Source organism: Haemorhous mexicanus, chromosome 2, assembly GCF_027477595.1.
Source record: "Haemorhous mexicanus isolate bHaeMex1 chromosome 2, bHaeMex1.pri, whole genome shotgun sequence".
Lineage (NCBI taxonomy): Eukaryota > Metazoa > Chordata > Aves > Passeriformes > Fringillidae > Haemorhous > Haemorhous mexicanus.
This window is the reverse complement of record NC_082342.1, coordinates 115,777,231-115,803,822: the sequence shown is the minus strand read 5'-3', so window position 1 is coordinate 115,803,822 and position 26,592 is coordinate 115,777,231. Positions and strand designations below refer to the sequence as shown.

The 26,592-nt window shown below is 44.7% G+C and overlaps 1 protein-coding gene across 1 annotated transcript in view; it reads left to right on the top strand.

The window, feature by feature from the left end:
* The first annotated feature begins 14,685 nt into the window (after positions 1-14,685).
* The window catches only part of EFHC2 (EF-hand domain containing 2), a 56,070-nt gene continuing 44,163 nt past the window's right edge, over positions 14,686-26,592 (top strand). The window contains exons 1-2 of the mRNA XM_059840009.1: positions 14,686-14,784; positions 22,420-22,605. Of these exons, the coding sequence (XP_059695992.1) occupies positions 14,743-14,784; positions 22,420-22,605 (228 nt within the window). The 5' untranslated portion in view covers positions 14,686-14,742. The remainder of the gene's footprint in view (positions 14,785-22,419; positions 22,606-26,592) is intronic.

The following is a 26,592-nucleotide window of genomic DNA, read 5'->3' as shown; positions in this document are numbered from 1 at the left end:
TCCAAGCTCACCTTTGGTTGAGTTTCAGCACTCAGGAAAATTAAAGGCATCATTGAATCCAGCTGGAATTAACCTGCTGAGGGCCAGAAAATCTGGTAGGGAGCCAGGGAGTGGCCATGTGTGTGTCCAAGCAGGCACCATCCCTTGGGGCTTGTGCTCTGTGACCCACCTGAGTCCTTGCTTCACCTCGAGGTGTCAAGGTTAATTCCTGCTTTTCCACACCATGGAACATGGACAAGACACAGCCATACCCCTGGTGTTCTGCAGCAGCTTCTCTCCATGTGTGGGACAGCCCAGAGGCTGGCAGGGACATCAGGAGCTCAAAGCAGATTTACTTCAAGGGACTACAGGTGTCCCAAAAAAACCTGGTTATGCAGTGGGAGGTAACACCAAAACCACGACCTGATCATCTCTAATTTCTAATTTTCCTAATGTCTAATCCCTAATTTTCCTAATTTGGGGACCAGTCCCCAAACTGCCTCACCTTTTTTCTGTTATTTTAAAGGATTCAATGTTTCCCTGCAGGTGTTTTCCCTCTTCAATTCTTGAGCTCTGCTCCAAACTGTTCCCATCTTTCCCACCTCTGACTGTAACTGTACCTCTCTAATCTGTGCAGAGACTTTCTGGGGGCTTTTTCAGAGCCTGACTCGAGGTTACACAGCTGTGCTGTGCCAGAGCTGGGCCTTGGGTCCCTGCCTTGAACACAGGCAGCTGAGCTCCCTGGGGAGGCTACAGAGACTGGGAGAGCAGCCCTGCACTGCCTGTGTTATGGGGTGAGGATTTTGGGAAAGACAACCAAGCCTCTAAAACCATGGTTTGCTCCTCAGGTCACACAGATGGGCACTGCCCTGATTTTTATTGACTTGGGGTGACAAGGCAATGCCCACAGCTGTTGCCCATCATTTTTGCTGCTCCTCAGGAGCTACATGACATGCAAAACTGGTGTTTGCTGAGTGAAATTTGAGCACAAGTATTTCTTCAAGTTGCTAAAAGTGATACCATTCCTCGGCAACATGTATTATTCTCAGTTTTGGGGCTGGGTTTCTTCCTGCCTGCTCAGCATCAGGAGACACACACAGTCTTGTTTTCTCCTTGCTTCTTCCTTGATCCCCTTCAGGACAAAGAGCAGTGATGGACTCGATCTCCCCAGAGCCATTATCTAAACTGGAGTGGTGGTGTGGGGCATCCCCAGGTGCTGCATGGCTTTTCAAAGCCTGTCAGCCCTTCTCATGGTTGAACAGCAGTGCTGACTGACTCTGGATGTTAGGCTCCATTCTTCAGAGAAGGCAAAAGGTGCAAGAAGTTTCTTTCTGAAGAGAGGAGAAGACACACCCAGAGCCAGACACAGCTGAGGTGGCAGCTTCAGTCCCACCCCAATGAGAAAATACTCTTGAGTGACTTCCAAAAATGGTGTATTTTGGTTTTGTTGTTTATCTGCACTGCTTTTCCTAATTTCCAGCATTGTAAGAAGTAGGAAGTCTGTGGTGTTATTACTGAGATTACCTAATCTAACTTTCCTTGGCTCAGCAATCAGTGAGTTAAGCCACTGCAAGTTCAAGAGGGGATCAGAGGCACCAGTCAGGTAAAGTCTCCCAACCTTTTTGTTGGAACAAAATTGCAAACCTTTATCTCACTAAAAGAATTTACAGATTGCACACGACACTGGTAAATAAGAGCATCAATTTCATGTCTGACAGGTCACCTCCCAAAGGACTAAACCTCTGTTGCAGAGGGATAGAGATGGTTTTCAAATGGTCATTCCTGTCTCTTTCTTTTATGAAAACTGCCTATTTTGTGGCCAAGTGGCACAAAAGCAATATAATTTGGAAGAGTTATTTTAAAGCTGAAATCAGGTTTCCAGAAAATCTGTCTCCCAGTCTTCCAGTAGGTACAAGGTTGTTATAAAGAGGATTATCATCACTTGCTCATCATGTCCATCAAAACAAGAACAAGAACAAATCAGCTTTGAAGTAAAGAAGATTTAGGACAGCAAATACAGAAAACTTCCTGATGGTGGGAATCATGCAGCACTGGAAGACTTAACCCAGGAATGCCCTTCTATACCCTTGACTAAAATCTGTATTGTTGCACAGATTTAAATCACTAAATCACAATGACATAAGAACCTTTAATCCTGGCATCTGCTATATTTGTAACTGGAATGTTTTTTTCAGTTGTTTTTTTTTTTTTTTTAAGGTCCTGTATTAGTATGCCAGTGAATTGTATAAAACAATGAGTGGCATTTGCAGTATGTCACTGTGATCTAGAAAAGAGGTGGGGAAGCAACATTTGAAGGTGACACAAAGTTATCTAGGTTAGGCTGAGCCAATGGAGAGAAAAGAATTCCCAGGAGTTTTGTCCAGTCTGAGCATGAAGGCAGTGGGACAATAAAGCTGTGATGGTTCTCATCTATGCAAAATCATGTCCAGCAGGTGGAGTGACCTGAAGCCCTCTGCACAGTGCTTGGTCCTAAATCACAGACAGCAAAGTCAGGGAAAGACTGGGAAATGCACCTGGAAGCTGAGTGTAAACCAGTGGTGAAATCCCAAAGAGGATGTTGGGGGATATTTGGAGTGGAAGAGAGAACAGGTTCAATATGATGACATTTCAGTGCCATGAAGGTTTAGTGATTCCCCTGGAATAGTGGATCTGGTCCTGGTCAGCCTAATGCTCTGCAGAGACCTGCTCAGAAGAGCTGATTTAGCTTAAGGAGCTTACTCAGATCTCTCTGCAGACAGGAATGGGCTCTGGCTCTCTCCTAGGAGATATTTCAAGAATCTCATGGTAGGTGACTGTTCTCCAGCACCCTTCAGAACAACCAGGGTTTCTCCTTCAAACAGAGGCAGCCCTTTCTCTATCGAGACACAGAAAGGTGAGGCATGATTCCTGACAATTGTGAGAAGTCGGGAAAAAGAACCCCAAATGAAAACTGAGGAAGCTGATTTACACAGGAAGCAATCAGAATTGTACAAGGTAAGAAAACAAAGAACAGGCAGACCTGGCACTTCTGACTTTTTAATAATAAGACAGCAAAACCCCCCAGTGGCACAGAGGCAGGGGATGAGAAGAGAGGAAGGCTGTTCCACACAATGAGGGGATGAAGCTCCACTGCCTTGACAGCCTTGCAGGATTAAAGAAAATATCATCCTCTCCTCAGCTGATGGGACGACCAGCAGCTGTGCTGGAAGGACTGGAGCAGCCCCAGGGCTTGTTTTGCTGCATGTCAGATCACAACTTCACTTAATGTTGAAGCTGGACTCTCTCATTTACCCTTCTTTCACCAACAAGCAGTTTAATCGCTGGCTATCTCCTCACACATATTCTGTGTTTCTTCCCACCATGTCTGTCCCAGCTACCTCCAGAGACAAAATATCCCTCTGGATCAGTCTCTGTGATGTCCTCAGCCAGTTCTGAGTGAGAATACAGTTGCCAGCCGTACAGAAGGAAAAGGGGACACAGGGAGAAGCCTGAATGTGCACCTTGGAGCAAATGATGAGCCAGATTGCCATGAGTGAAAGGCCATCCATCCCCTCACCTTTCCAGGCTCCTGCCAGGCCATAACTGCAGAGACACAACAAGATATCCTGGGTGAGAAACAATGCTCACACTCATTTACCACATCCCACTGACCCTATTGTTTCTAATTCCCTGGCTTCACAATTCCCTGCCTCTTTTAACAGAAGCACTACATTTGTCCCCTTCTAGTCTTCTTTAAAAAAGGCACTAAGCTTTCTGAGCTTCTCAGCATCATCTGCTGATTTTCCTACCCATGGAGTAATTCTTCCCTTGTTTTTCCTTTTTCTTCCTAAAAAATAACCTGAAAGTGCCTTATTAGTATAAGCAAAGAATAGGAAAAGTATTTTATTTTGTGCTTTACACTTTGTGATTTTCTCTCTGTATGCTCATGCTGAGCTTTTTTTTTTTACATTCATTTTTAGATATCTGACCTAGTTTCTACGTTCTGTACTCTCCCTTCTTGTACTTGAGATCATAGAAGAGCTTGTGATTTCACAGATATCTCCGACTGCATTTCCTACCCTTTTACACACTGGGATATTTTGTGATTCTGCTGCTACAGTATTTGTTTATTTATTTATTTATTTGTTTTTAATGAACCACCAACTCATTCTGGAACTCCTTTCTTCCATGGATTTGATTCCCACAGGAATTTATCCTCTGTATTAAGTCTGCTGCCTTCAAGCCCTTTGCCTTGAGGTTGGTGTTATCCTCCCCACATTCCCTGAGGCTTACAAATCCTGTAACTCTCACTGACATTGTCCTTCACTTTCACATTCCCAAGTTATTCCTCTCCCCTCCAGGACTCCACCTGGGAAGCTGCTTTCTGTGCTCCTGCCTGGCAAAATGCTGGTGACACCCACCAAGGGCTGTGCCCTACTTTATAATGTCCCTCAGAACTAGGAGGGACCCCCTCAAACCAGTTAGCTCGGTTTCTTTGTTGGGTTCTATTTTTTTTCAAATGACTCTGCTGTCTGCCCAAGACTGAGTCTCCCCTCTCTGAATTCCTTAGTTAGGGGTAAGAGGCAGAATGTAATGGATGTGATTTTTACTGCATTATTTCCTGCTACCATTTAGAGATCAGGTTTATCGCGCTCCACGCTCGCTGTCTGAGAAGGGATGTGTGTGTCTGCTTTTCCCTCGCCAGTTCCTATTTCTCCAGTTCAGTTCACTGCTTTCCACTTCTCCCTGCTGCCCACAGCCTCATGCAGACCCTGCAGAAAATCCTGGTGGGAGGGGAGGGCAGAGCCCTGGCAGCTCCTGACCCTTCCCTGCTTTAGAGCTGCACAGAGCAGTGAGTGCCTCTTCACAAGCAAGACCTCTAAGGGACATTACTTCACCCTTCCAAAAAGTCACATAAATTAGGCAGTAAAATTTTGCACAAACCAGCAGCCATGACTTGACTATCAGGACCACTTTATTTCCCATTTCTTTAACAGGCAGCTTTTCTTCTTGAACATAGACCGCTCAAAATTTGATGCTGAGATCACTCAGCTCAGTCTGATTCGATCTTGTCATCTTCACTATGAACTGTCCCTACAATTTGAAACAGAAACATCACAGCTACATTAAATACCAATAAAATTATGTGCAAATACAAAGATTAACTCATTCTAACTTGATTTTTCACAGCATGATCCTGTCCTCCTCATCCACATAAAAATTATTCAGCCGCAAAAGGCCCTTGAGCATAGCATGACATTTACAGCATCTCTGAGTGTTTCTTGTTTGTTTCTCATAAATTTCCTTTGGTAATAACTTAGTCACTCAGCAACACTCTACAGCACACACATACATTACATGATTATCTCATATTTTATACAACACACGTTAAAGCAATTAATTTTCCCTGGCAAATGTCATACCAGTTAGTTCATCGTTAGGAGCCAAATATTTGTGCAACCATTTGTTACAAATATATGCACAACCACAGAACACTTCAGCTCCCTGGTATTTATTAAGTGTAATTTAAAGGGACACTGTGGAGGCTGCTACAGTCTCAACTTCCACTGTAGTTTTTGTTCCAGTTGAAATTCCCTTAAATATTGAACCTCTACTCATTTATTTATTTATTTGTGGACTAACCTCGCTACAGCATTTAGCACACAAAAATAAATATGGTCTGGCTGTGATGTGGAATATGCTAGTGAGCAGCAAACATCTGGCATGGCAGACGGGTTTTTTCTCTCTTCTTTATCCTTTCATTGATAGGATCTGGAGTTTGGCCCATCTGTAAGGTAGAAACAGCAAAATAGGTACCTCGTTCATCAAAAGAATTGATATTAATCACAAGCTCAAAATGACCTCCAGGTGAAGACATTTCTTTCTGTGCTATCACAGGTTGCCTCCAAACAAAGAGACAAAACCCCACCAGGACAGCAGCTCTGATTTCAGTGGATGGAAGCCAAGTTAGCCATGAAGCATCAGGATCAGTTGCCTTGAAAAATGTATTATAAGGGCATGAAACCACTTCTGATATATAGTGAAGTCTGCTTCTCCCATCGCTGAAATTAGGTCTTACCCATACTCCTCACACACTGATACAAAAGCAAAGCCCTTCAAAGTGCATTTAGAGAGGGGAAGAGCAGCAGTGGAGCCGTGCAGAGAGAAATTGTGCTCAGAGACTCGGCAGGCTGAGCCAGACGTCTCCATTCAAGCTAACAGCCCAATAAATCCTATTCCCTGCAGATCACTTATTCTTCAGCACGTTCAATCAACAGGTTTGGAAAGGAGGACCTGACACTTTTCTCACTTATTTTGGCCTTCTATGAGAAAAGCAGCAGTGAAGAAAAGAAGCAGAACAAGTGGGAATGAGCAGGGCCAGGAGGAAGCACAAACCTAAGAAAGCAGGAAGGCAGGGGAAAGAAATATTGAAAAGAAATATTGAGAAGACATGGCAGAGGAAAGCAGAGATGAGAGTAACTGGAACAGTGCAGCACATTGGTGAGAGAGAGTTCTTTTAAGTTATTGTGCATTGCTGCTTTTTATTCATGGAAGACGAACTCGGACTGGAACGGGCAGAGAAAAAAGCAGAGCTGGGAGTTCAGGAGAAACATGAACTATCACACAGGCAGTGTGCCAAAAAGTCTGCTTCACTAAGCTTGGCCAAAAGCTGAAGGGAGATGTGATTGCTATCTACCATTATGTAAGGAGAAGGCATTGGATGAAAAAAAAAGATACATTATTCAAAGGACAATGCCAAAACAAGGATCAAAAGGATCTGTTTCCCAAGAGTGCCCTTAGGCTGGAAGTTAGAATAAAGTCCTAATCAGCAAAGGAATTAGGTTTGGGGTAAACCTCAGCTCCTAACCCATTCATAATTGACCAATGTCAAGCAGTCTTGGGAAGCTGGTATTGACCAAGGCTTTTGATCCATACAGATGACCCAGCTACCATTAAGACAGAGCTTGATTAGGAAACGATTTCTGGTGTAGCGCCTGCAATTGCCAATATCTTGGTCTCTGTGACAGAGGGGATTACTGTCACTCCTGTTCTGCTATTATCCTGGCAGGCTTCACCAATTTTGAGACCACTTCTTGGAAACCCAAAATCCACTTGCTGCTTTGATAACTTATACTGCCTTAATTTTTTTTTCCTATGGACAATGAGCTATCATATCTGAAGGAGAATGGATGAATTCTCAAAGCAGCTTTGATCTGTCCTAGATCCTCAAAGCAGCCTGCAAGAATAGCTTGAAAGCTTTTTATTTAAAATAAGTGTCATTTCCTCCCCTCTCATTTTGATTGAAACAGATGATGAATGCAGGGCAAATTGTACTGTAAGCTTGATCGTGAAAGCAAGTATAATTCTGAACCAGCCTTGATCAATAGCAGTTTCTGGTAATTGACTCTAATCTATCTATCTATCTATTTATTGCCATGGGAATTTTAAATATGGCTGGTGGGGGTTTTTTTGTTGTTTTATCCATCAGCTACATAGATGAAGCTTGAAAATGGAGGATGGGAGAAGAGGGAGGAATTGATCAGTCATGCAGCCTCAGCTGATGGTGTATCCTCAAGGCAACTTGCAAGATTTGGGGAAATGCCGACAGAATATTCCTAGGCAGAATGGAGCAGACTGGAAAGTCTGGCTGAACAGAGCCAGGGCTGGGGTTTCTTAGGGCTTGAAGTGCCTCCTTAGCTGGGTGAGAGAGTTTTCTTAATGGAGAGTCGGGCTACTGGCAAGTTACACGCCTGGTGGAAAGGAGGGAAGGTGTATTGACACTTCTGCTGAGCCAAATCCCTCATTTTTGTCAGAAAAGCAGCATGAGAGGAAAGTCAGGAAATGTTTGACCTGCATAAATTCAGTCCCATTAACATCCCAAACAGGTCAGGAGTGAAGGAAGGAACATAAGTCCAATCAGGAGGGCAATAAGTGCCTCCCTCATTTATTGTCCCCATGAGAGCAGCTCCCCATTCATTCTGCAGGGTGTGACAGGGGTCTGGGTGCTGCACTTGAGTGACAGCAGCATTTCCCTGACTTCCATGGGAATGTCTGGGCTGTGAGAGTCACTGTGCCTCCCTGCCTCGGGGGCTTTGTGTTCCCAAGTGATTTGTCCTCACCCTAGAAGTGATGTTATCTGGAGGGAGGAAGGCTGCTTGGCTCTTGCAGAGGTGACACAACTGGGAGGCCTCAGCTGCACTCTGACTGCCAAGCTCCATGTTCATACTTCATTCCCATCACTGTTAGGTGTCTTACTTACAAGTTTTTCCAACTCTTCCCATTTAATACTGCATGCTGTGTTAAATGCATGCCTATAGCTTAATTGAGAGAGAGAAAAAAAAAAATCTGCATTCTGCTCTGAATTAAATTAGAGGCTTTTCTATCAGGTTCATTTTACCAGTGTGCCTGCATCTCAAATCAGCCCACATAAGGAGGGTGAAAGGAACTGAACAGCTACTCCCTGATGCAGATCTCACTGAATATATGCAGCGGGGGCAACACAAAGGTATCTACCAGGCCCAGAATATTTCTCTTTTCCTGTTCTTTCAGAAGTGTGGGGGACTTAGGGAAGTGGCCCCTCACAGTCTCCTGACTTCCATGACACGGAACTCAGGCTGATTGCAAATACCCCCTGAGAAGCTCACACCTTATGTAAAGGCGCTGGGTATCAGATGAGTAGGAACTTCAAAACACTTCAAACAGGCTCAGCAAAGTGGAACTTGCCCACCAAGCTTGTTCTGTGAGACAGAGCACTTCTGTCAAGTTTCCAGAGACTGAGGAGTTTGTGGGATGAGATGATGGGGTGGGGGCACAAGGACAGGAAAACCAGGCTGTGCAGGGCCCCTCACACCCAGGCTTGCCAGGCAGGCAGCACCTGTGGGGATACTGTTCCTGCATCCCTCATCCCTGCACAATACCTCTGTCCCCAAAGGGCAGGGCACCTCTCACTGAGGGGCTCATGTGCAAATGTGTTCTCAGTAGAACAGGATGAGTTGGAGCAATTGCCCATGGAAAGGTCATTCCAGCTAAGGAAACCTTCCAGTGAGACCCAAATGGCTGCAACTGTTTTCTGGTCTCCTCTCCCCCATGGCATTGCCAGGAGGAAAAGGTTCCAGGCCATGAGATGTGGAAATTCACCCTTTTCACTTTGCCTCCCTGGGGCAGGAGGCAGCTGGAGGAATGATGCTCCAAGTATCCCTGTGGTACATGGCCAGCACAGATCCATGGCCATAAAGGTGCTGGATTTTCCCTGTGTGGCTTGTCTGGAGCACTGCACAGCTGTGATCTCAGCATTGTTTTCTGGCCATGAAGAATTATCTTCATGGGCTACATGTTCATTGACTGGTAATAACAAAATGAATGGGGTAATAGAAGACACAGGAAAACAAAGAATCAGTATTTCTAGGGCTGTTTACTGAAGGTAGCAGCTGACCCACAGTGAACAGCCACACTGGGGTTTGCCCTCCTTGCCCCAACACGAGCTGGCCACAGGCAGGGCTGGGTTTGATTCCCCTAATCCAATCCCCTCCCTGACTTCTGCAATGCCTCTTACAGCATCCAATATGTTTATAAGACAAGCCTAAGGAAAAGGGTATCATTATGTAGTAATTTTCCATTCTTAATTTCTGGAATCTAATTAAGTGTATGCCACATTTCAGTTTTGGTTCAGGTTTTAGTGTGCTGTATGATGATCCATGTAGGGTCATAATTCACTTCAAACTGGGAAGCCTGGGAACAATCTGATTTTGGGCAGCCCAGCCTTAACATGGCCTGTAAAACCAGTCCCAGGAAGAGGATAAGTCACACATATGACAAAAGAAGAGACATGTCTTCACAGACAAGCAACACTAAATTATGCTGATTTTAGTCTAACCTTCCTGGTTTCCTCTTTTTTCTAAATTTTCCTGTTCTAAACTGACAGAACTTGGTCAGACCTGGCCTTCCACTCAGACAAATGGACTAAGCCTGGAGCCTGCAGCATTTGGTCAGAGTAAAAGCCAATATGTATATTTTTTAAATTAAGCCTCTTTGGAAAGTTTTGAGGGGCTCACTTTACAATTTGTACTCCCCTACTCATTTCAAGTTTGCCAGTAAAACTCAATCTCAACACAAAGAGACTATAATAGCTGTCTTTTTATCACAAAGACAGCATTTTCCATGTTTTCCCCAGCTTCAGCTTCCCTCCTGCTTTCTCTTTCCTTTGAACTGTACAACTAATGCAGTCCTATGTACATCCACCACTATCATCTGCAGAGTAGTCAGAACACATGGTTAATTTACCACTGCCAACTGCTTACTGTTGTCATTAACAATCTTCATTTAATAAAAAGCTTTTATCAAAATTGGTTTTCCTGGAGTACTTTCATTTTTCCTAGAAAAGGCATTAAAATTAATTTGTTTTCACTCAGTTTGTACCACTGAGTGAATACAGCAAGGAACAAAAAAGATAAACATGTGAGAGAAACCCCAAAGAGAAGGTAATGCAGAAAGAAGCAATTGTGTTCTAAAGCAGATTATATTTTTTTTTTTCATTTGAAAGAAAACAAAATGATTGAAGACTGGTAGAAAACATAAAATTGCAGTGGTGGTTTGGTGCACAAGGAAGATGCTCTCCTTCTCCACAGCCCCCTGTGGCTTCTTTATTAGGGGAGGCAGAGGTGCAGAAAGATTTGACCTGAGGGTTTAGGGACAATTCACAGGATTTTCTGCTGGAAATGCACTGGACTCTACTGATACTCTGCATTTCACTGACCTTATTTTGCATGGTTTTCACATGCAGCCTCTGCCCCCACTGCCTGAAACCTTGGAGCAACAGTTTATTATTGATATCAGAGGGCATATTTAGACATTTCAACCACCCTGTTGTGCAATGAGCCACAAAAACTAAACAGGAGATACCAATTCCTTCCCTCCCTCCCTCCCTCCCTCCCTCCCTTCCTTCCTTCCTTCCTTCCTTCCTTCCTTCCTTCCTTCCTTCCTTCCTTCCTTCCTTCCTTCCTTCCTTCCTTCCTTCCTTCCTTCCTTCCTTCCTTCCTTCCTTCCTTCCTTCCTTCCTTCCTTCCTTCCTTCCTTCCTTCCTTCCTTCCTTCCTCCCTTCCTTCCTCCCTTCCTTCCTCCCTTCCTTCCTCCCTTCCTTCCTCCCTTCCTTCCTTCCTTCCTTCCTTCCGCCACTTCCTTCCGCCACTTCCTTCCGCCACTTCCTTCCTTCCTTCCGCCACTTCCTTCCGCCACTTCCTTCCGCCACTTCCTTCCTTCCGCCACTTCCTTCCTTCCGCCACTTCCTTCCTTCCGCCACTTCCTTCCTTCCTTCCTTCCTTCCGCCACTTCCTTCCTTCCTTCCTTCCTTCCTTCCTTCCTTCCTTCCTTCCTTCCTTCCTTCCTTCCTTCCTTCCTTCCTTCCTTCCTTCCTTCCTTCCTTCCTTCCTTCCTTCCTTCCTTCCTTCCTTCCTTCCTTCCTTCCTTCCTTCCTTCCCTCCCTCCCTCCCTCCCTCCCTCCCTCCCTTCCGCCACTTCCTTCCTTCCGCCACTTCCTTCCTTCCTAAACATCTGGCAAAAAACTCCCAAAACAACAAAACAACCCCAAAATAATTTCCCCATGAATGACAGTTTTGGAAATTGGAACATTTTTGGCGAAATTCCAATTCAGAGAGTGAATTCTGCACAAATGCTTCCTGGGGACTGGCTGGGGAGTCTCCCCCAGCCTTGCTCACACATCTGAACACATCTCCCATGCTGTTCCATGAGCCTCTGTTTGGGGGAGGAGGGATGACACATTATGGGAATTTCATGGTCTGATGCATCATAGAGTATGAAATATGGCAGGGGAGACCCACTCCATCCATGAGAATAAGGACATTCAGCAGCTGAAGTACAGCTCCTCTGAGACAGGGTGATGGCAGATCAGAACTGGAATATTTCGGTTTAAGCTATTTGATCCATAAACTGATTTTTCTGTAAAAGCAATCTAATTAAAAAAACACATATTAATGAACAGCTTTATGTAAAATGGAGGAACTTAGTTTGCTGTTCTCTGGAACTGGCTTTGGAAGTGATCTGGAATGCATCTTCCCTTATTAACAAGGAAAATGTTACTTCCATTAAAGAAAAACAACCCTTCCCCCACCAGCCATCCGTGAGAAACTCTCACTGTATTTTCTGTTTGAAATTTAAATTTTTGCATAATACCTCCCACTTGATGAAATGAATGTGATTAAAATGATGGTTTCTCTACTTTTCAATTAAAATATATTTTAAATGTTTACCTTTCCACACTAAATGCAAATGCAGATGTGTGGTACAGCACTGGGAAACCAGAAGGTGGAAACCCACTGACCCAGTTTCCCTATCCCAGTGGACTAAAATGCAAAAAAAACAAACAAAAAGCTGTAAAAACTTCCCACCTCCCCCTCCCCCTCCCCTGACAGGCCCCCAGAGTAAAATATGCTGTGTAAAAGTCACAAAATGAAAAACATTAAAAATTATTGGTGCAGAAAATGGCAAATGTGGTGGGATTTGTCCCATCTGTGACCCGAGTGCCAGAGGTATTTGGGGGGGGCTCCATGTCCAGTGAAGTCACTGCTCCTCACCAGGTGAGGTAAATTTTCACAGAATCCTTTAGGCTGGAAAAGACCCCTGAGATTGTGACTGAACACCACCATGTCACCCAGCCCGTGGCCCTGAGTGCCACATCCAGCCTTTCCTTACACTCCTTCAGGAATGGTGACTCCACCACCTCCCTGGGCAGCCCATTTCAGTGTCTTATCACCCTTTCCATGAAAAAATTCCTTCTGATGTCCAACCTAAACCTCCCCTGACACTGCCTTAGACCATGTCCTCTCCTCCTGTCACTTGTTCCCTGGGAGAGGAGCCTGACCCCCACTTGGCCACAGCCTCCTGTCATGAGTTGTAGGGGGCCATAAGGTCACCCTTGAGCCTCCTTTTCTCTAAATTTCTTGTATGAAAATGGCCATTAATCCTGAAAAATTGAAGAAATTGATTTAGTGTAAGCTACTGTTGGATTTAATATGTATTTAGCATTCAGTAAATAATGATGTGTAATAAATATTATATAAATATATGTTATATATATATTATGATTCATTTATATATGATATGTTTTTCTATTATAATAAAATGATATAAACTATATATACATATAATATTTAGATATATTTCTATAACTAAACATATGAATTAATATTATTTGTATTATACATGTTAATAATTATATAGAATTAATTATTATATACACATATTAATTATTCATATAAATATATAAATAAGAATGGATTTATTTCTACTTTGCTACTGCTGACTCTGGTCCACCATGAGGTACCCCCCGCACCTGGTGCAGAGGAAAGCCGGGATCTGGCTGCATCCCTCCGGGCCATATCCTGGGATGAGCCGTTCTGGATGAGCAGTTCGGGAGGAGGGTGAGGGATGGAGCGGTTTGGGATGAGGTTTCGGGATGGAGCCGTTAGGGATGGAGTGGTTCGGGATGACCGGTTCGGGATGAGGGTTCGGGATGGAGCAGTTCGGGATGAGGTTTCGGGATGGAGCCGTTCGGGAGAAGGGTTCGGGACGAGGGTTCGGGATGGAGAGGTTCGGGATAAGGTTTCAGGATGGAGCCGTTCGGGATGGAGCTGTTCTGGATGAGGGTTCAGAATGGAGCGGTTCGGGATGGAGCGGTTCGGGATGGAGCTGTTTGGGACGAGGGTTCGGGATGAGTGGTTCGGGATGGAGCGGTTCGGGTTGGAGCCGTTCGGGATGAGGGTTCAGGATGGAGCGGTTCGGGATGGAGCCGTTCGGGATGAGGGTTCAGGATGGAGCTGTTCGGGTTGGAGCGGTTCAGGTTGAGGGTCCGGGATGAGGGTTTGGGACGAGGGTTCAGGATGAGCGGTTCGGGATGAGCGGTTCGGGATGAGGGTTCAGGATGGAGCGGTTCGGGTTGGAGCCGTTCGTGATGAGGGTTCAGGATGAGCAGTTCAGGATGAGGGTTCGGGATGAGGGTTCGGGATGAAGGTTCAGGATGGAGCCGTTCGGGATGAGGGTCCGGGATGAGCAGTTCAGGATGAGGGTTCAGGATGAAGGTTCGGGATGAGCGGTTCGGGATGAGCAGTTCGGGATGGAGCGGTTCGGGTTGGAGCCGTTCGGGATGGAGCGGTTCGGGATGAGCAGTTCGGGATGGAGCCGTTCGGGTTGGAGCCGTTCGGGATGAGGGTTCGGGCTGGAGCGGTTCGGGATGAGCGGTTCGGGATGAGGGTTCGGGATGGAGAGGTTCAGGATGAGCGGTTCGGGTTGGAGCCGTTCGGGATGAGGGTTGGGGATGGAGCGGTTTGGGTTGGAGTGGTTCGGGATGAGGGTCCGGGATGAGGGTTCGGGACGAGGGTTCAGGATGAGCGGTTCGGGATGAGGGTTCGGGATGGAGCGGTTCGGGATGAGCGGTTGGGGTCGGAGCCGTTCGGGATGAGGGTTCGGGATGAGCAGTTCGGGATGAGGGTTCGAGATGAGGGCTCGGGATGAAGGTTCGGGTTGGAGCCGTTCGGGATGAGGGCTCGGGATGAAGTTTCGGGTTGGAGCGGTTCGGGATGAGGGTTCTGGATGAGCAGTTCGGGATGAGGGTTCGGGATGAGGGTTCGGGATGAAGGTTCGGGTTGGAGCCGTTCGGGACGATCCCCGCGGTCGCCGCGCGCCTGTCCCCGCCCCGTGACGTCACGGCCGCATGACGTCAGCGTCGCGCGGTCTCCGCGCAGCGGCGGCGGCGGCAGCGGTTGAGGGGCGGCCATGGCGCTGCCGCTGCTGCCCGGCTTCTCCCGCCGCCGCAACGTGAGTGACCGCCCGGGCCGCCTCCTGGCCGCCCTCCTGCCCTGCCCCGGGGCCGCGGGGGCCGGGCCGGAGGCGGTCCCGGGCGTGGCGGGGGCGGCCCGCAGGTGGAGGGGAGGCGCCCCTGGGTGCGCTGAGCTCCCCCGGCCTCAGCGGCGGGGTCAGGGTGTTGTGCGGCAGGACGGGCGGAGCTGAGGCCAAAGCTGCGCCAGGGGAGGTTTAGGCTCGACACCAGAAGGAGTTTCTACACAGAAAGGTTGATTAGACATCGGGGTGGGCTGCCCAGGGAGGTGGTGCAGTCACCGTCCCTGGAAGTGTTCAAGGAAAGGGTGGATGTGGCACTCAGGGCCATGGGCTGGGTGGCACGGTGGTGAGCCTGGATGTGGCACTCAGGGCCATGGGCTGGGTGACGGTGGTGATCCGTCACAGGTTGGACTCGATGGTCTCAGAGATCTTTTCCAGTCTCACTGAGTTTGTGATCTGGCAACTGCTTTGGGGCAGTTTGAGCTCTTGGCACAGCTCTAACAGAACAAAACAGCGAGAGAGAGAGACTCTCTACATAAGTAACCAAAAAGGCTTTGCCAGAGAGGGCAGTGACAGAAATGCTGATGTGCTGTTTCAGGGTTGCCAGTACTATTAATGCAGGCTAAATAGACAAGATGGTAATTTTATCACAGTGAACAAAAGAGGAGGCTGCCATCACTACTTCAAAAATTTTCATCACGAATAGCTAGGAATTCACTGAACACACTATAATGTGAAGAAATGCCAGGGGTAGGGCAGAATTCGTGCACAGCACTCCAGCTGGTGCCTCCAGGAAGCAAATGAAACAGCGTATTTTAAGGTTGTTAATAGTGTTAAAATACCTGGAAGGGAATCGATCGTTTTCACACTATAGACATGTTGTGGCCAAGGCTGCCCACAGAACATGTCAATGCCCCATTGCTGGAAGTCAATGGGGCATTGACATGGCCAGGTCAGGTGCAGCTCTGAGCAATCTGGTCTAGAGGAACGTGTCCCTACCCATCAAAAGGGGGTTGGAGCTGAATGATCTCTGAGGTCTCTTACAACACAGGCCTTTCTATGATTCTAGGACAGGCACAAGGCAGGTAGACACAAAGCTGCCCAGGTACAGGGAGCATGAAGTTGCGTAGAAATATGTGGGCTCCAGGCCTCACTCTGTGTGTCAGCTCTGCACAGGTGTGTGCAAACACAGGACTTCTTGCAAGCCCAGCCTAGACACTGTGAGGATCTTTCAGGCATCTTCTTCCCTGGAAACAGCCAGATGCTGTTGTTTAGAAAGGGGTATAAAAAAAGGTCTGGTGGTGAATACTCAGTCTCTTGCTGAATTGAGATTTGTTTTGTTAAGGATTGGTTGTGTGTGTAACTCTTGAGGTGGCTGCTGAGCAGGCGTGTCAGCAGCACTGGAATAGGTGTGTGCCATTGGTACCTGCTGGCTGGAAGCAGAATAGCTCAGCTCAGGGACATCTGTGGCTTTATTGTTCTCCAAACTTCAATCTTACTTAATTGATTTAATTTAACTTCACATGCTTGGGAAGAGTTACTGACAATGTTGAACACCCCATGCTGAAGTGCATGCAGTGAGTATGTTATAAGAACTAAGGGTGTGAAAGCTGTCACAAAGTCCCACATAAAACCATGGTTATAAACCTTTGTTAGGGCTCCAGATTGCTCCTTTTGTCAGTCCTTGAGACAGTGGAGTTAATGACAACTCACCTCCACAAATGATAAGCTGAAAATAACATATTTAAAGGAGAAAAAAGGTGTCACTGCTATAGATAAATTGAAAAGGAAGAAAATGTTTCCACCTGTCAGGACTGTGAGCATCACTATCAATGCCTCATTGCACAGAAACAACAGTGGCAAAGCATTCCCTGAAGAAGGATGCACAGGGGACAGGGGATGGTTGTTCCTATCAGCCCTTGGTTTACAACTGTGGGTATTAATTCCACTCATTACTGTTCAAGCTCCTAGTGAAATTCTCTTTTTTCTGCTCCTAATGCTTCCACCTGCCTCATCTGTAGAACCACAAAAGGCATGGAAGGGGAGTACATGTGTGTTCTGTCTACCTTGGATGTGTTTAATAAGGTGGCTGGGCTGCTTCCAGAAAATCAGAGCTTTAAGGTAGTGTTCAAAATCAAAATTACAGTAGTTTGTGTACACATAAGTCCATTCATCAAAAAAACAAACCCTTCACCTCTTTTAAAACAGAAGTCCAAAGATCAGCTGCTCATCTGCAGTGCCTGTGTTTTTTGTTTGTGGGTGATGAGGAAATCTAACAATACAGGTGTTTTGAGCACGTGGTGGAAACACAGCATATTAAAGGTTTGCTTTATTTCTGCAAGAAAAAGTTTGTGCATTTGGAGCCTGGACTGTGTCAGGGATGGCACTGGTTACAACACAAGTACTCCCTTTATTAGTGTTCCTTTTTTGCCTCCTCTTCTCAAAAGCAGCTGCTCCTTCTGATAGTGGATTGATGTCCTTGCCTGTGTCAGCAGCTAAAGAGGAGGGTGACAAGCATGTATTCATATGGGTCAGATTTGCCAAGTGCTGGCTGACCAGTGTATTCTCTTGCCTGATGGTTGAAATCCCTCTCAGAGAGAAAATTCTGTGCAACAATTCTCCATGGCATTTCTTAGATAATCAGACAATAAGTTTATAGATCTCAGGGGGAAACTACATCCTTGAAAAACTGTAAAAAAAAATCTGTTGCAAACTTCAGTGGCACAGCTGAAATTCCTTGTCTTCCTTGTTTATTGCAGCAGCTTGGAATTGCCCTCAACTGTGCTACAGTGGCTGTCTCTGTGTTTCCTGCCTGAAATATTTATTGCTGCTTTGTAACCCACAAAACAGGACAGTTTTTCTTGACCAAGAACATTTCCCAACCTCTTTATAAGTAATTGTGTCTGCTGTCCTTTCTTCTTTCCCTGGCCATCTTTCCCTGAACCCCTTCCACCACCTCCTGCCCCTCAGCCCTGCTCACCCAGATCTGTCTGTTCACAACCCCCAAACCTGAATCTTCCTGTAGCTGCCCCTTGTGGCTGCATTTTGGGCCCTTTCCTTTGTCCATCTGTTGTCTTCTCCCAGGCAGTAAGAGCAGGCCAGAATCACAGAATGGTTTGGGCTGGAAGAGACTTTTAAAGGTCATCCAGGCTATGAGCAGAGCACCTTCTGCTATATCAGGTTACTCTGGGCAACCTGACCTTGGATGTTTCCAGGAATGGGGCATCCACCACCTCTCTGGGCAACCTGTCCCAGTGTTTCACCACCCTCATTGTAAAAGTTTCCTCCTTATACCTAGCTTGCATCAGCTCTCTTTTCACTTAAAACTACAACCCCTGGTCCTGTTGCAACAGGCTCTGCTAAAACGTCTGTCCCTTTTATTCTTATCCTCCCCCTTAAAGCTAGGCCACAATAAGGTCTCCCAGGATGCTTCTCTTCTCTGGGCTGAATAACCCCAACTCTCTCAGCCTGCCCTTATAAGAGAGGTGCTCTAGCCTCTGCTAATTTTTCTGGAGGTCCTCTGGACCTGCTGCAATAGATCCATGCCTTTCCAGTACTGATCCACTATTGGTGTTGATGCAGGTTGTTTTGTGATGTTTTTAGAGTGGCATCGGAATTGCTGGGAACAATATCTTAGGGTGTTCCTCCTTTGCCAGTACCACTTAACCCTGAACATCCTGAGACCTCTGCAGCAAGCAGGGGGTGATAAAAGAGTTGGAAATCAGTCACATGAATTTGACTGGCACAGTGTCTAGCATTTGCATTTATTTATATCACTTAGCTGAAGCAGCCAGGAGACTTTATCAGCAGCCTAGAAAAATTCAGAAGTGCCACAGTTCCTCCTGATGCAGGGTTTGAGCAGGACATCCAGTGTGCAGCTGCTGTTCTCAAGGTGGGAATTACAGATGGATACTGGGTACAGAACTGTTCTGCCCCTCCTGCCATAGCTCCCTGTGGGACTGAGTTAAAAACGTGGCTTCTGAGAGCTCACGGAGGGCTCTCCCATCACTGCAGCTGCTGTGCTGGACCATTTCCAGCTGAGTTTGGTTCAGCTGGAATGTGCAGCTCCCTGGGGAGTTTGCTGTGACTCTATTCCAGAGCAAGACGGAGCAAGCACGAGGCAGCGTTCCCCAAGGACTGCAGGGGCTGAGCTTGCAGAGCCAAGAGCTGCAGTCAGAGAGCCCTGACCTTTATATTAGTCACTATTGAGTGGATCCTCACCATTTTTCAAGTTCACCATACAGAAAATGTCCAGCTTTGTTCAGCAGATCCACGGCCTGTTCAGTTGAGCTGCATTAGCACAGCAGACACATTCAAGCTTTCCCTGCTCTCTGAAAGCTTTCTGTTAGAAGTCACTCAGTGTGGAGGTAGCATGGTGTTCTGTCACTATTTTAGGCCAGATGTGGTCTGAGTTCATTAGCTGAAGTTTCCCAAATGTGATTTTTCTCTTTTGTGATCCTCAATTATAGCTAATCTTTTTCTTAAACTTTCTATTTTTGTTGTTCTAGTTTTTTGTTTTGTTTTTTTTTTCTTTTTTTAAGAAATAACTGTACAGATTTTGAGAAGAGATGGTTTTGTCTATGGATCTAGGTGCTTTTTGGAAGAAGGGGGTAAGTCATTATGTGATTAGGAATCTAAAATAGTCTTTTTGTCAAACCCTAGAAAGTTACAGGAATGACACAAAAGATTCTTAACAGAATTAAAGCTGTTTCATCATGTATTTTTCATATAAAATGTTAAGGATGTTGTGATTTAGCCCTAAATTCTGAAAATTCCAGCAGGATCATTCCTGGATTACTTTGTTGAACACTTTGCCATACTTTTGCTACTAAACCCCAAAGACATATGAACAGCAAATGCTTCTAGAAGAGGTTTTGAGGACATGAAAAGCTTTCCTTTGCTCAGGAAAACTGCCACCCTCACTGTGCTTTGCTAACTGTGCCTTTCTCCCTAATACATGCTTTGGTAATAGAGGGAAAATAACTAAATACTTGCTGTGCCAGAAAGTGGATCTGTTCTGTAGCACCTTCAGTATAAATCAGATGCTTCTGCCTACAAAATCCCCTTTTAAAATTCAGTTTGACTGTAGTTATTGTGCATTTGAACTGATAAATGCATAAAGCTCCCTTCCTTCCTGACTTCTCCCCAGCTCTTTCTCAGCTTGCAGAGAAACGAAATTATTTTAAAAAGAAGCAAAAGAACAAAGGGAAGTTCAGTAGCACCCAAAGGAGAGAGAAGAAACCATCCCAAGTGCAGATGTGCTGCAAAGCAGGTGCCAGCCCTTGTCAGGGCCTGGCTGCTCCAGATTCCAGGAGAGTGCCTGTCCTCACTTGTTGTGGGAGAGGTGGGATGACCACATGAAGCTCTGCTTCTGATGCCTAAATGTCAGTGCTCACACTGAAGCATGGCATTTTATATCACAGCACACAAATCTGTGCTGATATAAAATGTTTTATTTTGGGCGTTGTTCCTGCAAATGTGACTGGTTAAATTCCTGGCTTGAGCAATGCTCTGTGGTAGGGGGACCCATGAACTCCTAGTCTGCATACAAGCATTTCTTTTTACTGATTTTCTCTATTATTCAATAACTCCTGTTCTTGAGTTATATCTTGAGGAGTAATTTTCTGTTTCATTTTTAATATTCTTTAAATTATGATACTTTCTGCATGCTCTTTTATCCACCTTTGTTCAAAACACTGCTTACCTTTAAAGTATCTTCTTTGGGGATGTGCTCTCATAGCTCTGATTGTTTCTGACCCCAGTATGTGAACCTTACTCCTTTGCCATAACTGTTTGAAAGGGTACTGGCTAGCTCAGCTTTTTTTAACCTAAGCAAGGGTATAGCCATTGATTATCATGGTATTAAAAATAATGATTTGTAAAAATAGTAAGTATTCTTTTTCATACTGCTGTCCTTGGCAAAGTGGTGTGCAAAAGGATTTTAAGCAAGGTTCAGCTAAAGCAGTGATTGGGCTGTTCGTGTCAGCAGCTCTCTGGTTTGTGCCACTGGATTTGGAGCACCTAGGGGCAGGTGACCAGTTCAGACTGTGACCCCAATGTGCAGGAGTTCCTGCAGACTGGTGTTGATAATTCTGTGCCATGAGGCTGGTTCCCTTTCAATTCCTGACTCTTTCATACTGGCAGAATGAAATAACTGCTTGAGTACTTTCAGGTTTGGCAGCTTCACTGCTTGCACTTGTTCCCAGAACTGCTCTGCTGGGTGTGTGTTATGTTATCTTGGAGCACTTGAATGTTACCATCATGAAAAAGGATTATTTGTACAATTTTTTGATTTATGACACTAACTTAGAACTGTCTACACCTTTTGGGGGAGTAGTGGTTTACACATATGCATGTGATAATCAGTGATCCCTGCTCTTCCAAATGGAGTGGGGAGGCAATTTTGTCCCCCTGCTACTTTACTGACATTCTGCTCTGGTGCTGCTGTGAAAAATTTTGCTGTCCAGCCTTTTCCTCTACCTTTACTTTTCTCAGCCATAGCATCAGTTCCCACTTCAGCCTCATCTTCCCTCAGCCCCAGACCGAGGGAGGGCGCAGCTCTGATGGCCTCTCTCTTAATGGACATGCCAGGGTGCAGTGGCTCCTCTCTGCTTTCCCAGATAAAGTATTTTGAGGATTTGAGCGGGCAAGAAAGGGAAGAATGGCAGAGTGAGAGGAGCTAACAAGTCAGGGTTGTTGCTTATGGAAGGAAGTGGAGTTTTCTATTGGCATTTCCTATTTCCCTGTCCTCTTCTACGAGCCTGATGTGTGGGGTCATTAGGGGCTTGCTGCCCAAGCCCAGCTCGCACCAGCTGCCTCTGGCCAGCAAAGCAGGCAGCTTATTAGGAGGGACATTCCCAGGGACAGGAGTGATATTGTTTTAGCCCAGAAGCTTTTCTGTGTCACTTGAAGGCCAGTTCCAGCCCCAGCCAAGAAATTCAAGTGGGCAAGATGGTTTTCTTTGCTGTTGGTTGTTCCTATATTTTTAAACACTCCATCTTTAATTGCCTGAAAAATTAGTAATAATACAGAGGAATGACTGCAGAGACCTTCTTTTGAAATACTCCCAGATGAAATGAATGTCTGCCTCTTGATTCAGGTCCAGTCTCCCAAATTCAAGTGTATTCACTAGTACAGAGGAATTTATTTTGCACTCAGGGATGCAAGTGTAAATAGGGTCTTTGACATTAATAAGAAGAGCAGTCTGTTCTCTGAGTGCTGCTGAACTGTTTCCATTTCTCCTCTGGAGAGCTGTAGGAAAGGCCTTTCCCCTTTACCTTTTACAGCAGTTCTTGAGGGTGATTTGATTATTTCTCTCAATCCCACCTCAATCCTTATAGGAGGGAAGGAGTGTGGGGTTAAACATCTGCTGCTGTCCAGTCTCAGCCTAGGTAAATTTGGAATATTATTCCATTTTTGTCTATAAGACTGGCAAATTGGCTTCTGGAAAGTGTCACTTCATTTGCAGCATGCCAGTTGTTACAGGTTTTTAGAGTCTGTATTAAAAGTAAATATAAAGAAACTTTTGCATGATTAATTCTCCTTGCCTGGATGGTCAGCTATCATGGACTTAAAAACACAGAATTTTTTTTTCTCTTTCTGCACTTTTGGCAGACTGGGGGAGAAAATTTCCACAGATCACAGATCTGTGGGTACAGCAATAATGTTCGGAAGCTGTTTGAAGATAAACCTGGAATAGGAGGTGAACTGTTACCTGGTCAGACCCTGAAAATTACCAGCAGCGTGTTTCCTGAGGCAGTAGGAAGTGGTCCTCCTTCTTGGATAGCATTTGACAAGCAGGTATGTAGTATGTGTAGTATGTAGAAAACTTTTTTTTTTTTTGATGAATAGCTACAATAGGACAGAGTATAATGATGAAATTCCATTAGATTTCAGAAGGTTATTTTGTGCATGTCAAAAAAGCTCCTAGATAGACAAAAAGAGTGGTAGTGGGTATTTTTTTTTCATTATATTAATGTATTGGACAATTAATATAAACATAACAACAATATATAAAAATGTTTCTGTACTGCAATACATCTACAGGATTTAACAAAAATAAGGGGGTGGGAAGCATATTTCTTTTTAGTGAATATGATGACAGTAAGGAATTATTTGGCAAGCTGGTAAGAATGACTGTAAGGTAATCCCCAGTCTAGGAGAAAGTGTGTCTGGGCACTTGGGAATCATTAAACTCAGTGAAGTGCTACATGCTTGGGATTCACTCATCCCATCATGCTTGTATGCTCAAAGTCCTGTTGACTTCTGGACTTCTGTATAATTTGTTATTGTATAATTGTGTATGTCTGATACAGACACAGATGTTTAAAATGAGGGTTTGGGGGGTTTTTTGTTTGTTTTTGTTTGGTTGGTTTTGGGTTTTGGTTTTTTTTTGTTTGGTTTGGGATTTTTTTGCATAATTTAGTGTCACCTTTTAAGTTAGTGAGTTATCAAATAACTGTAACCTGTGATGACAGGAATTTTGTAGCACATTGTTGTTGCTTGCTGTGTTTAAATTCACATTAAATTCTACTTAGAGATGTTTTATTTCTAAAGCAAAAAGCCTACAATCAGGAAAGGAAAATGATCCAGAAAAAGGAATCATTCAGCAGAATTGTTGCATGACTAAATGATTATGGTATTTAAATATAGGGAGGAAAGGCAAATCTCATAATTTTTGCTTTAAAAGAGAAGCCATGCAGGTAATTGGAATACAATTACACATTCATTTTTGGTAGAGCAGAACTACAACAAGAAAATGTTAGGTTTGAACAGCTCACATGCCTTTGGTTGGCTTTGCCTCTGAGATCCCTGGTGTTGCTCACAGACCAACATGCTTGGGTATGACCTGGTCCAGTGTGCCCAGGTGTTAAGGCTTCAGCCAGACCTGGACTTGCTTCTCCTACTCCCTTCTTGGAACAAGGAGGGTGTATTGCCTCCTCAGGCCTTGGATCCAAGCCTATGGAATCAAGGGGTTCAGTAGGAGGCAGAGGGACCTTCCAGTGAGCATCAGTTCCTGGCCTTGGCTGGTGAGAGGAGCTTGCTGGCCTTTGGCCATTCCTCATCTAATCCATGTGTGCATCCACAGGGCGGTCCAGGACAGGAGTCTGCAGGTTCAGAGTTGGCCTCTGGAGGGCTCATGTGTTTGTATTAATGGCAGTTTGTTACAGGGCACTCACTATCCAAGTAATTTAGCTTCCCCAGTTAAGAGCCTGGAATGCAGCTCTGTCCTCCAGAGCTGCAGTTTGGGACTCAGCAGAATGCACTTAATGAAAAAAGGTCTGAGTAGGTGTTTATCTTTTGAAATGTAAGCTGCTTTCTTACCACTTTGGCTGCTAACTTACAATAGTACCATAGCAACTGGAAGAAAGACAGGCATAAAACTTCATTATTAAGTAAGCTGAGAAGTAGTCTTTGTAGTTTCACTTGCCTAATAGAAAGCAGGTGTAAATTTAATTTCTTGTATGATTAAGTACACACACAAGGCCTCCTGGGCTTGGAGTGATATTTATAATTTGACTGTCACAGGTGCCAGAGAAACTTTGTGGCACTTTGCAAAGTGCTGCAGAGTTTATTCAATATTTGTTATTTTTGGTTTTCATAGGTAACATTTAATTTTTTAAGGAATGGGATGGGAACTTTGTAGTTCTGTACTGCAGATGAGACTCCAGTTAGGAAGTGTTACATTTTGAGTATTTTTAAGACTAACTTTGGTCCAAAATGAAAAGTAAGTCATCTTCATTTCTGTTCCTTCCCCTCCTCACACTTCCCAAGTAATCTGCTTTGATCTGCAAAATTTCAGTTGGTTGCTGCATATATTTCAGTCACACACTAGCATGTTGATAAGGGTGTAAAGAGAATAAAGTGTGAGTGCAAAAGAACCTGCACAAGCTCCTCAAATGGGATAAACCAGGGCATAGGTGTGTGCTCAGAGAAAGAAAAAAATCCAGTGTATTAAGGATGTGATTGGGCTTGGAGTTCTGTGCAAACAGTCTGCTTTGCCTGGCTGGTGTCTCATGAGACAACTGTTCTCAGAAGAGATCATTGACAAAATTAAGAACAATTAGTGATGAAGCAGAGCTCTTGAAGAGCATTCTAGTGGGACTGGCAGAATAGGGACAGGAGGGTGCAGAAGTTTCCATGTTTTGAGTGATTTCATGGGTTATCAGCAGCTGGGCGAGGAGTGAAATTCTGATCCTTGTCAGCTGAAGCCCAGGATGTTCAGACTGGGATACTTGTTCTACCAGAGCACCTTTTATGTCCACTGGAGTGTTCAAGAGATTTATACAGGGCTCCTGGTCGTTCCAGAACAGTAGCTGGAGGCCAGGAAGGATCATTTGGTCACCAAAAATGGCACTCTGCACCAGTGTTGAGACAAACTGAAAGAGGAAGAGATGTTGCAGATTGATAGTCTGTGTTGCCTCTGTTGTATGTCAGATGTGTTGTCCAGTGTTTTTGTGTTTGATACATGAAAAAGTGAAATCCACAGTTCTAAAATGTGGACAAGTATTAATTTTTAAATATATTTTTAAATCTGTACGTTGTTCAGAAACTTGCATGTTGTACTAGTTAAACTGTAACTGAGTTTTCTAGATTTGTGTGAAGGACTAATGCCATCAGGTTTAACAGGTAATGGTTATGTAATTTGATTATAATTTAAATTTTATTTCTCTAGTGGTGGAGGGTCACAGTGCAGGAGAGTTGATGCCAAAAATGTCTGTCATACTGTTCAATGGTTGCTGAAAATCAGTGGGATCTGAGCCTTTGAAATAATTTCTGGAAAGAGAATTATTCTCATCTTGCACTTAGCCTGCCTGAGAGAAGGGAATGTGACTGAGAAGTCTGAGCAGGACACAGGGTGGCTGTTGTTGTGTGCCCCTGGGAAGGCTGCTACTTCTCTCTTTCCTGATGTAGAAGAGGAGGTTGTTCTTGTCCATGAGGTGTTATAAAATCTCTGGATGACAGAGTACTCGTGAGTACTCCATGAATACTCATGGAGGTACTTTGAGATTCCCAAAGGCATGTGCAAAAGGAGTGCAGACTATTAACCAGTGTGTTCTGTCATGCAGGGAGCTCAGCCAGCTTATTAGATTTCAAACATTTCCAACTCATGGTGTGCTAGATGCTTGTTGAAACATAGGGAATGGCTAAACTGTCTTTTTTTTTCAATGCTTCAGGTTGTCTGATGAATGAAGAGTAAAGGTAATTGCATTTATTAAATATAACCAGTGTGGAAAATTAAGTATAAATTAACAATCATTTGACCCAAATGTATTGGGGGGGACAGGATGGAAATCTGTTTTAATTAATGCCTTCCAGCACATACTTACTAAAGCAAGCATCCTGTTAGATAATGCCCTAGGAAGTAGATACATCTCTCATGTTCCCTTAACATTGGTGTTGGTGGTTAAAAACTCATACCAAGAAGTGCAAAATTTGTGTAATTGTGTCTGAGCTGGGATCTCCAGGTATGAGGGCCAGTGAGCACATCCCTGTGAAAGTGGGGTTTTATTTGCATTATTGCTGTTACAAGAGACCATGAAGAGAAGTTGCTACGCTCTGTGTGGTTTCCCCACTCACTGAACTGCAGAACCAGGGAAGTTTTGAAATGCCAACATTGCACAGCTGTAAATATCTCCTGAAAAATGTTATTTCTCTCTGATAGTCTTCAGTACTATTCATTTGAACACTTGCAGGATCTGCTTAAAAAGAACTCTTTCCACTTACCTTGATGGTAAAGCCATTGCTGTCATCATGCACTGTATTTTCTAGTAATTCATAGAATAG